The sequence below is a fragment of the Peromyscus eremicus genome, chromosome 1 (assembly GCF_949786415.1).
Source record: "Peromyscus eremicus chromosome 1, PerEre_H2_v1, whole genome shotgun sequence".
Classification (NCBI taxonomy): domain Eukaryota; kingdom Metazoa; phylum Chordata; class Mammalia; order Rodentia; family Cricetidae; genus Peromyscus; species Peromyscus eremicus.
Genome location: NC_081416.1, coordinates 100154166 through 100167115, shown reverse-complemented (window position 1 = coordinate 100167115; position 12950 = coordinate 100154166). Strand labels below are relative to the sequence as shown.

At 48.1% G+C, this 12950-nt stretch overlaps 1 protein-coding gene across 1 annotated transcript; it reads left to right on the top strand.

Annotated features, from left to right (window-relative positions):
- The first annotated feature begins 9358 nt into the window (after positions 1-9358).
- Positions 9359-12647, top strand: Kcne3 (potassium voltage-gated channel subfamily E regulatory subunit 3). The gene is made up of 2 exons (XM_059253006.1): positions 9359-9553; positions 11539-12647. The coding sequence occupies exon 2, from the start codon at positions 11579-11581 to the stop codon at positions 11894-11896; it is 318 nt and encodes a 105-aa protein (XP_059108989.1). The 5' UTR covers positions 9359-9553; positions 11539-11578; the 3' UTR covers positions 11897-12647.
- The last annotated feature ends 303 nt before the right edge of the window (positions 12648-12950 follow it).

Here is a 12950-nt window from a genome sequence, read left to right as displayed (position 1 = left end):
GGCAGGAGAGGAAAGAGAGAAAATGGTATTTATTCCAGCATGGTTGGGTGTAGCTCCAGACTGGATGCTCTCCCCACCACTGTCCTTCACCAGATTCTTGGAATTCCCCATCCCTTCCACCTTCCAGTCTCCAGCTGGTTCCCCTTCCTGCCACAGCTGGCCAGGTGTACTGCCCTGCTCCTTGTTGATTTCCTAAGCCCTCATCATACTTTCTTCAAACTGCCCGGTGTCAGCTGTCACTGTTTTCTGCTGGGACCCCCTCTCCCCCATGTAACACATGGCCCTAATCCATAGTCAGAGAATGGACAGAGCCCTATGGCATGCTGGGTAAATGTCAAGAGTTGTTGATTTTCATTAACTGTTCACCCTTTCCCAGCCCAAAACATCAGAGCCCAGGATATCCAAGATACCTTGTACACAGAATTTTAAAAGCCCGAAGGTTATTGACCCTGTTTTTGGAAGAGGAAATGGAGTCACACATGTTGCCTAACCTCTACCCATAGGTTCCGCCTCTAGTTGGTTGGAGTCACAGATTGAAACTATTCAAGAAAAAAAAATATTCAGGGGAAAATAAAAAAGGCCTTTGTCCTGATTTTTTTCTTTTGTATTTTCATTTTTTTTTTTTTTTGAGACAAGGTGTCATGTATTCCAGTCTTACCTCAAATTTGCTATATAGGCAAGAATGACCTTGAACTTCTGGTTCTCCTGCCCCTAGTTTTCCAGTGCTGGGATGATAGGTATGTACTGCCATGCCCAGTTTATGTGATGCTGAGGATGAACTTGGAGCTTTGTGTATGCTATAAAAGTACTTTGACAATTGAGCTACATCCCGTTTGGCCCAACAATACACCAACTCTTTTCTGTCATATTCCCTAAATAATACAGTACAAAGACTCTTTACATAACATTTAAATTGTATTATATGTTGTAAATTATCTAAAGATGATTTAACGTATGTAGGAGGATGTGCACAGACTATAAAAATGCTACACCATCTTAATAACTTGAGAATTCTTGGTTTGCAGTGTTCACAGGGCTCCTGGAACAGTCTTTCACAGACACTGGGGGCTGGCTGTAGTTAGAGGCAGGTCCACAGGTTAAATCAAGCCTAGACTCAGGAGGAATGGGTAACTTGGTGTAATCACTAAATGTGATTCATTCTCCATTTCTCCTGGCCAAGCACCAGGCTTCTAAACTGTTGACAGGTCCCATCCATGCTCATCCTACCTCTCCAGCCTTGTCTCCCACCTCCTAGCCACTCTGAGAACACTATGGTAAAAACACATATCTGGATTTTGCTCTGAGAGCTCATGGTCTAATGGGAAGGCAGACCCCAAATCAGCACATAGAGCTACAGAAAGGTGGATGGAGGCCCATGAACAAAGGGATGTGGATGGGTAATGGCGCCTTTACTGAGAGACAGAGATTGGGGGCAGCTGGAGTTCTGGAGCGTGTGTCACTTAGGGATGAGTGAGTTGTTAGACCTGGGGTCTGATGCCAGAGGATTTAGCCTAAAGGTTGAAAAGCACCCTGCTCTTCCTCCTCGCTTTCTCCAGTTCTATCTTTTCTTGGAGAGTTTTCCTTGAGAACACAAGCCAAGTGATTTCCACAGCCATAACCATCATTCATTCATTCATTCATTCATTCATTTGTTCAACAGATTCATCTTTCCATCTACCCTGTGCTAGATTTGGTTCTGAGAATGACTTGGTACCCTCCAAGAGCTCTGTTCCAGGGTTGGAGTCAACAAATAAAGCAGATAATCATAACCCAGAATGGAAGGTGCTGGGCTAAAGGGAAATACTGTAGAAGCACCAAAATGGGCCTCAGAAGCAGACAGACTTAATACCAGTAACGGAGAAGGCTCTGTTTCGAGATGGTCAAGGGAGTGGACAACCATAAGGGGGGTTAGAGTATCCTGGGACTTGAAACACTTGGGCATCATTGCCACCCTTAGACCTGATGGGAAAGAGAGTCAGGGAGAGTCAGTCGGAAGATGGCGCCTCAGCTGAGGATATAGCCAGAACACTAGCAACAGATTAGAAAATAAATGCAGGATGGCCAGTGAGATGGCTCAGCAGGTAGGGTCACTCATCACCAAATCTGCCAACCTGAGTTCAGTGCCCAGAACCCACGTGATTGACAGTGCTATTGACAAGCAGAATAGAGAAGGGTATTAGGGATTATGAAAAGGAAGGGATCTGAATTTGGAAAGAGGGTGGTTAAGGAAGGACATCACAGGAGGGTGGCATTCAAGCTAAGGCTTGAAGGTGGTATATCTCTAGGTGAGTCTTTCCTTTGTCCTAAGGTTAGCTCATCCTAGCCTCAATCTCCACTCTCTTCACACTCCCCGTCTTAATGGAAGACCTTGCACCTGTGGATGAAGAAGCTTCTCTCTCACAGGCTCCTCAGGGACAGAAACTGTTGACTCCTGCCCTTTCTCATCTAAAGAACAATGCCTTTACTGCACACGTCCCGAACGCCAAGCTCTGGGCACCTTGTGCACATGAGCCTCACAGGAAACCTGCACAGCACAGTTGGGAGACGTGGGGCAGCTCAAGCCATGTTCCAACAGCTCCTTGGTCAGCTGCTTTCTCTAAAAGAAAGATTGGGCTTTCATGTTTCCAGTGGGTGCAAAACCAAAGGGCAGAGGGAGGCCGCTTGAGATGTGAAGGTATCCTGACAATCGGGGCAAAGAGCTTCCTCCTTGCCATTAGTGACACTGGACAGCCCCAAGTCAAACTGGAAACAAAAGAGGATTCACTAGGTGAGGGGACTGACTGGAGAGCTGGGAAGTCCTTCCAACTTAGTTCTATGGCTGATGATTCTAGAACTCTAAGACGGTCTGAATCAGACTCTCGCATTCTAAAATGTTATTGAAACAGAAGGTGATCTGTGTCCTCAGAGCATTAGCAATCGAATTAACTGCCCAGCCCTCAGTAACTGTAGCAAACAATCCTATGTCTGAATACAGGCTCTTCCCAAACTAGGGGAGGGAGGGAAGAGGACCTTGACGGAACCAAGACTGCTTACCCAATGTAGATGTAACCAACCATCTTATTAAATAAGAAACACAGAACCAATGCAAAGAAGAAAGCCAAGAGATCAGAGCTAAGAGCCTTACCCGCCTGCTGCAGCTAGCCTCTTCAGCCAAGAGACCTCTCTGAAAGAGAGCTACTTCCTGTCTGTTTGTCTTTATATAGACTTTCTGTTCTGCCTTCTCGTTGGTTGTAAACCCAATCACATGACTGCCTCGTCACTGCCTGTATGTACAGCCCTCCAGTTCTTCTATGGTATTGAGATTAAAGACATGTGTCTCCAATGCTGGCTGTATCCTTGACCACACAGAGATCTACTTAGCTCTGCCTACCAAGTGCTGGGATTAAAGGCGTGCGCCACAAATGCCCAGCTCTGCTATGGCTTGCTATTAGCTCTGACCCCCAGGCAACTTTATTTATTAACATACAAATAAAATCGCATTTCAGTACAAATAAAATATCACCATAACCCAAGGATAATCTTTCAATTTTTTTTTCAGATTTATTGATTTTTATTTTAGGTCTATGATTTTTGCCCAGCCGTATGCCTGTATATCACATATGTACCTGGTACCAGAGGAGGTCAGAAGAGGGCATTAGATCCTCTAAAATTGGGGTTACGGATGGTTGTGAGATATTGTGTGAGTGCTGGAAATCTAACAGGGTCCCCTGCAAGAACAGCAGATGTTCTTAGCTGTTGAACCATGTTTCCACCCCTGTGGGTTTTGGTGTGTGTGTGTGTGTGTGTGTGTGTGTGTGTGTGTGTGTATGTGTGTGTGTCTGTACCTGTATCTGAGTGTTTTACCTGCATGCTTTCAAGGCAAGTCTTTTTTGTTGTTGTTGTTTTGGTTTGGGTTGGGTTTTTTTTGTTTGTTTGGTTGGTTGGTTTGGTTTTGGTTTTGGTTTTGTTTTTTTTTTTTTTTTTTTTGTTTGTTTGTTTTTTTTGGCTTTTCAAGACAGGGTTTCTCTATGTAGCTTTGGAGCCTATCCTGGAACTCACTCTGTAGCCCAAGCTGGCCTCGAACTCACCTGCCTCTGCCTCCCGAGTGCTGGGATTAAAGGCGTGTGCCACCACCGCCAGGCTCTCAAGGCAAGTCTTAAGCATCACTGGGAGTCTTGTTTTTAAAAATGCTGATTTCTGGGCCCCACTCCAGACCTTCTGAGTCAGAGCCTCTGTGAGGAACCTGCAGTCTACTTTACTGAAACAAGCACCCCCTTGTTTTGTAGACTGGGAACTAAGAGTGGGAACCTAGGTAGCCAGGATAACTTCTCTGATAGGTGGTCTCCAGCATAGGGAGAAATGGCTGGATAGAAGCAACACGGCAATGATGTGTTTTGAAGGAGATTAGAAATTATGCACAAGATGCCTACCACAGGGCAGGTCTTTTTATTCTCCCTAAGCACTTCTTAGATAATTAAAATTATGTGCCTCAGAAATACTGCAGTAGATCTGAATGTGTTAATTGTGTGACCCTCCGCTGGTAAAGAGAGCTTGAGTAAAGTGGTCCCTAAGTCCCTGAGAGGCTGGTCCCTGTTTCTGTCATTTTCCTGTTGGTGGCCTCCTGGCCCTTCATTTCTCAGCTTCCCTTGGCTTCTTCTCTTTTATGTAGCCTGTAATATCATCAGAAACGATTTGAAGGAGGACCCAGTGGCTGGAGAACGAGTGATCTGGGGCAGACACCAGTTAAGATGTGGCTGGACGCAAGTTGATCAGGAATGCGAGGGACTACGGAGGGAGGAGGTACCTGCTGGAGTGAAGTGGATTCTGAGTCTCAGGTCTGACACTAACTTGCTTGGTGAGTATAGACAAGTCACCTCCCCAATTTGGGCATTTGCAAACTGGAAAACAGGGTTTGTGTTAGAATCAGATTTTTTTTTTTCCTGGCTATTCCGGTTTTAGTATTTTGGATTCTGAGAACACGTTTGACCCTACCATAAGCCAGTGAAGAACGCGTGTAAGAATGGTGGTACCTACTGTGAGGAAGCCAAGGCCCCAGTAGGGAGCTGCTCAGTGCTACACAGCCACAGGGTGCCACGCCCAACTCCATCAACCCCCAGCGCTTGGTCTGGGTTTCTGGAGAACAGCTTTTTGCTGGGTTGGCTGAGACATAGCGACACAAACGAGAAAAATTCGGTCTCAGGTCCAGGAAGCGGGTGGTTCCCCACAACCGGGTGAGGCCAAGGAGCTGGGCGGAGGCACCCGAAGCTAGCCAGCGCTGAAACTGGTGTGCTAGGGCAGGGCGGGGCCGGAGGAGGGGACACGCTGGGAAGGGTAAAAGGAACCAAGAGCCAGTAGGAGTGCAGAGCAGTGAGGGCAGGGAGCGCTGCTGGGCATCATTGCCGCGCTCACCGGAGACAGAGCCCAGAGGCAGGTAAGGCGCACCCACAGGGTTTGAAAAGTGCAGGGGTTTGCATCTCCCTGGCGGGGTCCAGGATGTGTTTTCCTTGACAGGCAGGCCCCGATTTGGGATGCTGCTAAAATACTGAGTAGATTCTCCCCAGGGAGAAGAGCGGGTATCCCCAGGCAGCCCGAGGGAGTCGAGCGCTTAGCTGCGCATGGACATCGTGGGAGGCTCGCACACGTCCTGCCAGGACTCCCTCAAGGCAGCCAGAGCTCCTCCCCGCCTACAGATAGGCAAGAGAACAGTACAGGTCTGCAGGGGGACATTCGCGGAAATACCGTTCCAGGAGTCAGTCGGGCTCTGCAGAACTAACAGCCATGTCCACGCTACTCCACTGTGACTAGCCCTCTGCGACCAGTTCTAGGAAAGCCGGGGACTCCCAAAGCATCTTGTGTGGCTAGTAGCGGGTCTAGGTCGGAAGGCGGACGTCTTGGGTTCTAGTTTTCAGGTAGTGTAAACCTGTGCCGACCAACCACGGCTCTGTGACTTGTGCTTTCTTCTCTTAGGTCACACCTGTAGAATGGGTCTCCTTCTCCAGCGGGCCCCACATAAACCACATTAGGGCACGGGAGTATTTGAGAGGTCTCTTAGCCAGCGTGGGAGAGCTCAGGGAGCGATTCCTCCTAATTCCTGCCTCCTACTCCTCATTCATTTGCATGTGAGGAAACTGAGGCCCTTATCTAGCTAGGGGTCACAGCAGGGGCCAAACTGAATGAGAGCCAGTGTCTCTTCACCCCTAGCCCAGGACTCTGTTTCACTTAAAGATATGGAATAAACAAACTCATTCTGTCTGGCATTCAGCCACTTTGTCCATTCCAAAAGAGGGGTGCTGTGCTGGAGGCATTGAAAACTGCCTTTCAAGTCTTGACTCCCTCAGATGAAAATCAACAAGCCACTTTCTTCACTTCCCCTTCTCAAGGCGCATTTCTATCTGTAATGCCGCTGTGCTTGAAGCACCTTCTAAGAGGGAGGCCAGACAAGACCAAGGACCTCCAGTCTACACATGGCTACACATGCTAGCCCAGGAGGGGGCAGAAACCCAGATCTCCTCCATCTCATACTACAGAACGGCACTTCTAATGGCAAGGGTTCATGGGAAACGTGAAGGAGGCCAACATTTCTGAGATTCACAAAGAGTAGTAAGAAACCCCCGGTGTCTGTGGAGGGTTGGAGGGCCACAACAGGGAGTGGCATGTGGTGACCGTTCTTGGTAATGAGGGGTGAACAGAGACGCGGAGACAGCTAGGGGAAGAATGTGAGCAGGCTTCCCAGTAACGTTCTCTTACGTGTGCTGTTTCTAAGACACTTTCCCATCTATTGTCTCTTCCAGTTCTCACAAGGTAAGCCGGGCATGGGTAATTGCCTCCATCTTACAGATGTGGTTCTGAGAAAATAAACGCAGTATTCAAGGTCACACAGCCAGACACAAGCCAGGTCTGGGATCATGAAAGGCTCCCTTGAAAGGCAAGATCACAGGCTAGGCTGAGATTGGGGCTGTGTGTGTGTGTGTGCAGTTTGTGGGTGTGGGTGGCCACACCTTAAGTGGGTACACAGGGAAGAGCATTGCAAAACCATTTACTGGTGTTTGGGGCCCAAGAATGTTTGCCCTTTGGATAAATGGGGTTGGATCAGATGCAGGAAGTGTCTGGGCTTCCAAAGGAGGCTCACAATTGCCCTTCCCTGCCCCATGCCACCTGATCAAGGAACCTCCCCTTTCCCTAAGGCAGCCTGTCCTGATCTAACTTGGAGCTGTTCCTACTTTGTTTTTCTCTTAAAGCATTGAAAGCTGTTTCCACGAATCTGTTGGGGAAAGAGTTAAGGGTGGGGGGGCTCTCTTATGGAAGAGGTATTGATTCACTCGTTCTCTTTTTCTTCAGTGCTTGCTATGTAAACAGGCCTGGAGAATAAAGAAATGCATGAGGTCCAGGTCCCTGCCCTGAAACCTCTAAGCATATGCACATGGGCCCACAGGCATACTCACCCACAATGGCTGAACAGCAGGAATTTCTAATGAGGCTGTTTTCAAAGCACTCTGGTAACAAACGAGAGAAACTAACTAGTTGCTGAGTCGGGGAGGGGAGAGGAGTCTTGGGAAAGGATGAATGAAGAGTTTGCTGAGCAGAGGGCAAGTGCAAAGGAATTCCTGCCTAAGAAAACAGCACCGAGCAAAGGCAAGAAAAACGCACGGAAGTGCAAGCAGTGTGTGTCGGCTGAATTCACGGCCTGCAGCTCTCTGTCATGGGCACAGACTCTGGGAGAGCCATGGGGAGATGGAGCCAGGGGCAGGGTCACTTCCACAGGAGTTCGACAACCGTTAGTTCTTTTCGGCTTGCTCAGCAGCCATTGGTCTTCATTCCAAGCTAGCCCATTGCCTATTTCAAGCAAAGGCCTCTCTATGGCTGGAACTCTGCCTCTTCCATCCTGGAAGCTTGAATCAATGACTCTCCAGGAGATGGAAGCCAGAGGCAGGTCCTAGGGAACTAGGCTACCCCTTTCCAGCTCTCTGCTTCTCCTTACCCCAACAGTATGCCCAGTACCTGGCACCTTATCCCCACCCAAACCCAGCACCTAAGAGTATGGACTATGGCCTCTTTGTTCCCCAGTCAGATCTCCGAATGTCCCAAGAGTCTCTGACTGGAGGGTCTGATGGATGCGAGGCTGCTTGCCTCTCCACTCCACTCAGCGAGTTTCAGCCTGCCCTTCACTTGCCTTACACCCATGGCCCACGCTATCTGTCTCTTCCCCTGGCCAGACCACCCGTGCGGGTGAGGTCCTAGGAGGAAAAGGGGGCACGTCAATCAGTTGTCCCTCAGTTTACCTAGGCTGGAATGTCAGGTGTAAGTCAATCGAGAGACTCAGGAATATCTTTACCTGCTAGGAAGACTACGGCCCTCTCCATCTCGGGCTTTGAAAGCCTCTAGAAGGCTCCCAAAGGCTGGCTCCACTAGCCAAGCCAGTCTCGCAAGATCTCACAACATGACTCTGTGATTCATACTGTCACAGGATGTTTGAGCTGACCATGACCCCTTCATTTTACAGATGTAGATAGAAGTTGAGATCAAAAAAAAAAAAAAAAAAAAACGGAAATCACATGCCCGAAGTCACACAAGTAGCAGCTGGACCGAGACAGCTGCCTGGGCTTCCATTTCCTTTACTGTAAAATGAGGACAGTTAGCCTTCATGGACTCTTGAAGGTCCTTCCAGCTCCTGCACTACACAAACCACCGCCACCATCTGTGGCATTTACAGCTATGCCTTACAGAACGCTCTTTAATGTTCACAACAAAGCCATGCTATAGAGAGTTCATTCTGGGACATGTTCATTTTAATTATTTTATGGCATTTATTGGGAGTGTGTGCGTATGTGGAGGTCAGAGGGCAGCTTTCAGGAGTTGGTTAGTTCTCTCTTTCCACCATGTAGATTCCAGGATCAAAGTCAGGCCATCCGGGTTAGCAGCAGGTACCTTTACTCACTGAATCATCTTGGTGGCCCTCTGGGGGCACATCTGTATGCTGTCTGTCCAAACGGATTTGATTAGTAACGCTCCTTCTATTTCTAGGGAACTGCAGACTTCCATTTCACCGCTCAGCTCACTCTCTTGGGTTCTAAAAGGCTTCTCCTAAGGTGCCAGCACCCTGGGGAAGGAGAAGGTTTTGAGGTTGTGCCGTTGGCTGGGCCACAAGTTAAACTGAGGCTTCCCACGAAGTCAGCCAGTTAAGATGTCAGGAACCTGGGGCTGGGAGACAGCAGTTAGATGTCCCTTGGCCACTGCATAGTTCCTGTAGCTACAACTCTAGGCTGGCCTGGGCCAGCAGTTCCAGGAAGGGGAGAGGAATAGGGGTGGGGTCAGAACCCACAGAAAGATGATTGCATAACCTTCAGAAACTGACCTTGGACGATCCACCCTTGGTTCTGAGGTTTGTGTGTCTGGTTCCTTTCTCTTCCTCCTCTTCTGCTTCCTCCCCAATTTCTAGTTCTTGGCTTTCCTGTCAACACCAAGACTCTGGCTGTATCCACATCCCCGGAGAGGCCAAGGAACTGAGGAGCCGTGGGACACCCATCAGGAGAGTCTCAAAGATGTCTCGGAGCCAGCAGAGTTCCTGTACTGTTTGGTGAGTTCTCCAGCTCTGTGATGCCTTCCCTGTGCCCCATCATTCAAAGCCCCTTTCCAAGGAAGGATACCCAAGAAAGCTGACCAGGAACAGGGAGATTTCACCTCTGCTGTATGGATGCTTCGGGTCTTAAAGACTGAGTGTATTTGCTTCTCAAAATGAAAAGCACATCCATCTTCTTCAATGCAGTAAAGGAGTGTTATAGTTATAGTTAAAAATACTTAATTCCAAATCTGCCCTCTTAACCACAGGAGTGCATAACTAAGTAGTATTGCCCATCTTTACATTACAGTGGCATAAATCTCTAGAACTCTGCATCCTGCAACAGAAACTTTACACTTGTTGTTCAACAACACCCACTGATGATCTTTTTTTGATAGATAAGGAAGCCATGTCCATCATGGAAACTAACCTCCCTCAGCGTGGGCTTGTCTAGATCCATGCTGTTTGTCTGTGTCTGTCTGTAAATTTGTCTGGGGCTTTTCCTCCTTAGACATTCATGTTAGTCATTCCCTCCCCCAAATCGGTCTCATGTGTCACATCTGTCCTGCTGCCACTTTGTCATGCCTTCTACCCTGCTCCAGAACTCAACACCTGTCCCTAAACATCTTAGGATCCTTATCACTGGCCTGCCTCAACTCTCACCCCTGCCAGGTCACAGAGCAGCTACATCATTATTTCAAAGCACAGAGCTGCACATTTTACCCTCTTAAAATGCAATGGTATCTTCAAAGCCAACTGTGGGAGCAAGTCCCGACACTCAGCATGGCACTCCAGTCCCCTGTGATTTAGCCCCATTGGTTTTTTCTGTCCCACATCCTGTCTTCTCCTTCTGCCCATCTTACATTCCAACCCCTTGAAGTGATCTTCCATTCTTCTAGACATTTTGTGTACTGTCTTGTTGATGTTCATCTCTTTCCCGTCCTTGCCTTCTCTACCTCTTAGAACGATTCAAGGTCCCGTTCAAATCACTCCACCCCAGTGAGCATTCTCTAAGCCCTGATGAGTGTCAACCACCTTAAGTAGCTCTTTACGTAGCTCCTGGGTTGTCACCTGCATCATATTAGGCTGGCCTGGAGGGTGAGGACTGGGTTTGAGCTTTCTCAAGGCCCCGGCATAGACCCTAGTCCAAGAAAATAATGACTCATTGAGTCATTCATTTCACTATGGAGTTCCTGCTTGCCACCGGCCCATGTGGAGGAAAATTCAGGTTTCTTGCCTCTTACATCTTAATTCAGGAAGTCTATGTTCTTTTCCCTCCTTCATCCAGACAAGAGCACAGGATGGCAGAGAACCTCAAACGCATTTCATGGAATGTAGGCCAGTCGTGGATGGCAGTAGGGTGCTGCTATATTACTTAGATTCTGTACCTCTAATTCTGCGTAGAGCTGTCCTGAGTATTTATCATGGCCAGAACTACCTCTTCTAGGGGAGAGACCTGGTAGGTAATAATCATGTTTGGTACATACAGGTAATAATAATGTTTACTGACAGTTCTGCCTAGGTGAAAGGGAGCTTTGGAATCAGCCACTGAATTGTGGGTATTCGGCCTATTAAAGAGCCCTGAAAACAGACACTGTTTACTACTCCCTGATCATGAATAAGCCACTTATTTGTTTGGGGCCTCAGTTTCCCTGTGCATAAAACGGGAGGAGTTAGATTAGATAACCTCTAAAGTTTTCGTAACCTGGTCAATTTATGCAATTCCAGAAAGAGCGAGCGTAATATGGCTTTGATGGCCAGGGAGGGCTCTATTCCACACGCACTGTGGATGCTTTCGTGAGTGCTTATGAACAGCAGTGAGGGAAAGCAGATGTAGCACTTCCTGTCACTGAGCCTGAGGCCTGCCTAGTGGAGAAGACAGACGAGCAAAGAAGAGCGGAGAAGAGACATGGTATCGGGGCTCTAGCCTGGTCTGCAAAGTGGGGAAGTCGTTCAAGCTGCGGGTAACAGAGGCACCCTTCCCCTTTTTCTCTCACCATCAGATCGCATTCCAGTTCTTCCTGTACCTCAGTTTCTGTTGCTATGGAGACTTCCAATGGGACTGAGACCTGGTACAAGAGCCTCCATGCTGTGCTGAAGGCTCTGAATGCTACCCTTCACAGTCACTTGCTCTGCCGGCCCGGGCCAGGGCCAGGACCCGGGCCAGACAACCAAACTGAAGAGCGTCGGGCTAGCCTTCCTGGCCGTGATGACAACTCCTACATGTATATTCTCTTTGTCATGTTCCTATTTGCTGTCACTGTGGGCAGTCTCATCCTGGGATACACGCGTTCACGCAAAGTGGACAAACGTAGTGACCCCTATCACGTGTACATCAAGAACCGCGTGTCTATGATCTGATGGGAGGTGCCTGAGGATGATGGAAGATTACGATGCCTGAGGATTGTCTTCTTGGGCCTCTAGAATTCAGCTCTGGACCCTACCAAGCCTCAGTGTCTCTATCTATATAAGAGCAACAAGAAATTGGTAAGAGAGATCTCGTCACTGGGACCAGAGAGGAGGAGGGGCTGGTAGGCCTGGCCTTGTGGATAATACATTTTTTTCCAGACAAAGATAAGCATTATAAACCAGGAGCCCATGAACAAATATATAGAAGTATGGACTACCGGCAAGTAGGAAAAGAGGAAGGTGAAGGGAAATGGAGCAGAAGACGCTCTGGACACATACTCTTTTAATGTAGGATCTTCAAACATGAGAAACCTTGATAAAATCGAGTAACGCTACTTATTTGTGTTTATATTTCTTTAAACATACTTAACACATGTGGGTTTTGCCTCATCTGCCAACAAAGAAGAACAGGTACCACGACTGAATCCAGGAACTCTGGTCCTTTTGTCTAGGACTTCTCAATGACACATGGGGTAAGATCCTGGCCCAAAGAACTTGAGGCGGAGCTTAATAGTGCATGCCTGTAATCCTAGTGCTTAAGAGGCTGAGTGGGGAGGATCATTTGAGTTCAGGAGTTCAAGACTGGCCTGGGCAAGCCCTGTTTTGGTAGGGAGCTTGGGGAGCAGGGAGGCAGTGAGAAATACGTTACTTTTACAAATATTACCAAAGACATGTCACTGTGTTAATGTATTGCTCAAGCACTTCCAGGATCTTTCTTCTTCTTCTTCTTCTTCTTCTTCTTCTTCTTCTTCTTCTTCTTCTTCTTCTTTTTTGTTTTTTGTTTTTTGAGACAGGGTTTCTCTGTGTAGCTTTGCGCCTTTCCTGGAACTCACTTGGTAGCCCAGGCTGGCCTCGAACTCACAGAGATCTGCCTGCCTCTGCCTCCCGAGTGCTGGGATTAAAGGCTTGTGCCACCATCGCCCAAGCTCACTTCCAGGATCTTAAGACAGAAACTGTGCAAAGCGCAGGGTCCTGAGCATTATATTCGTTAGTGACATGGCATGTG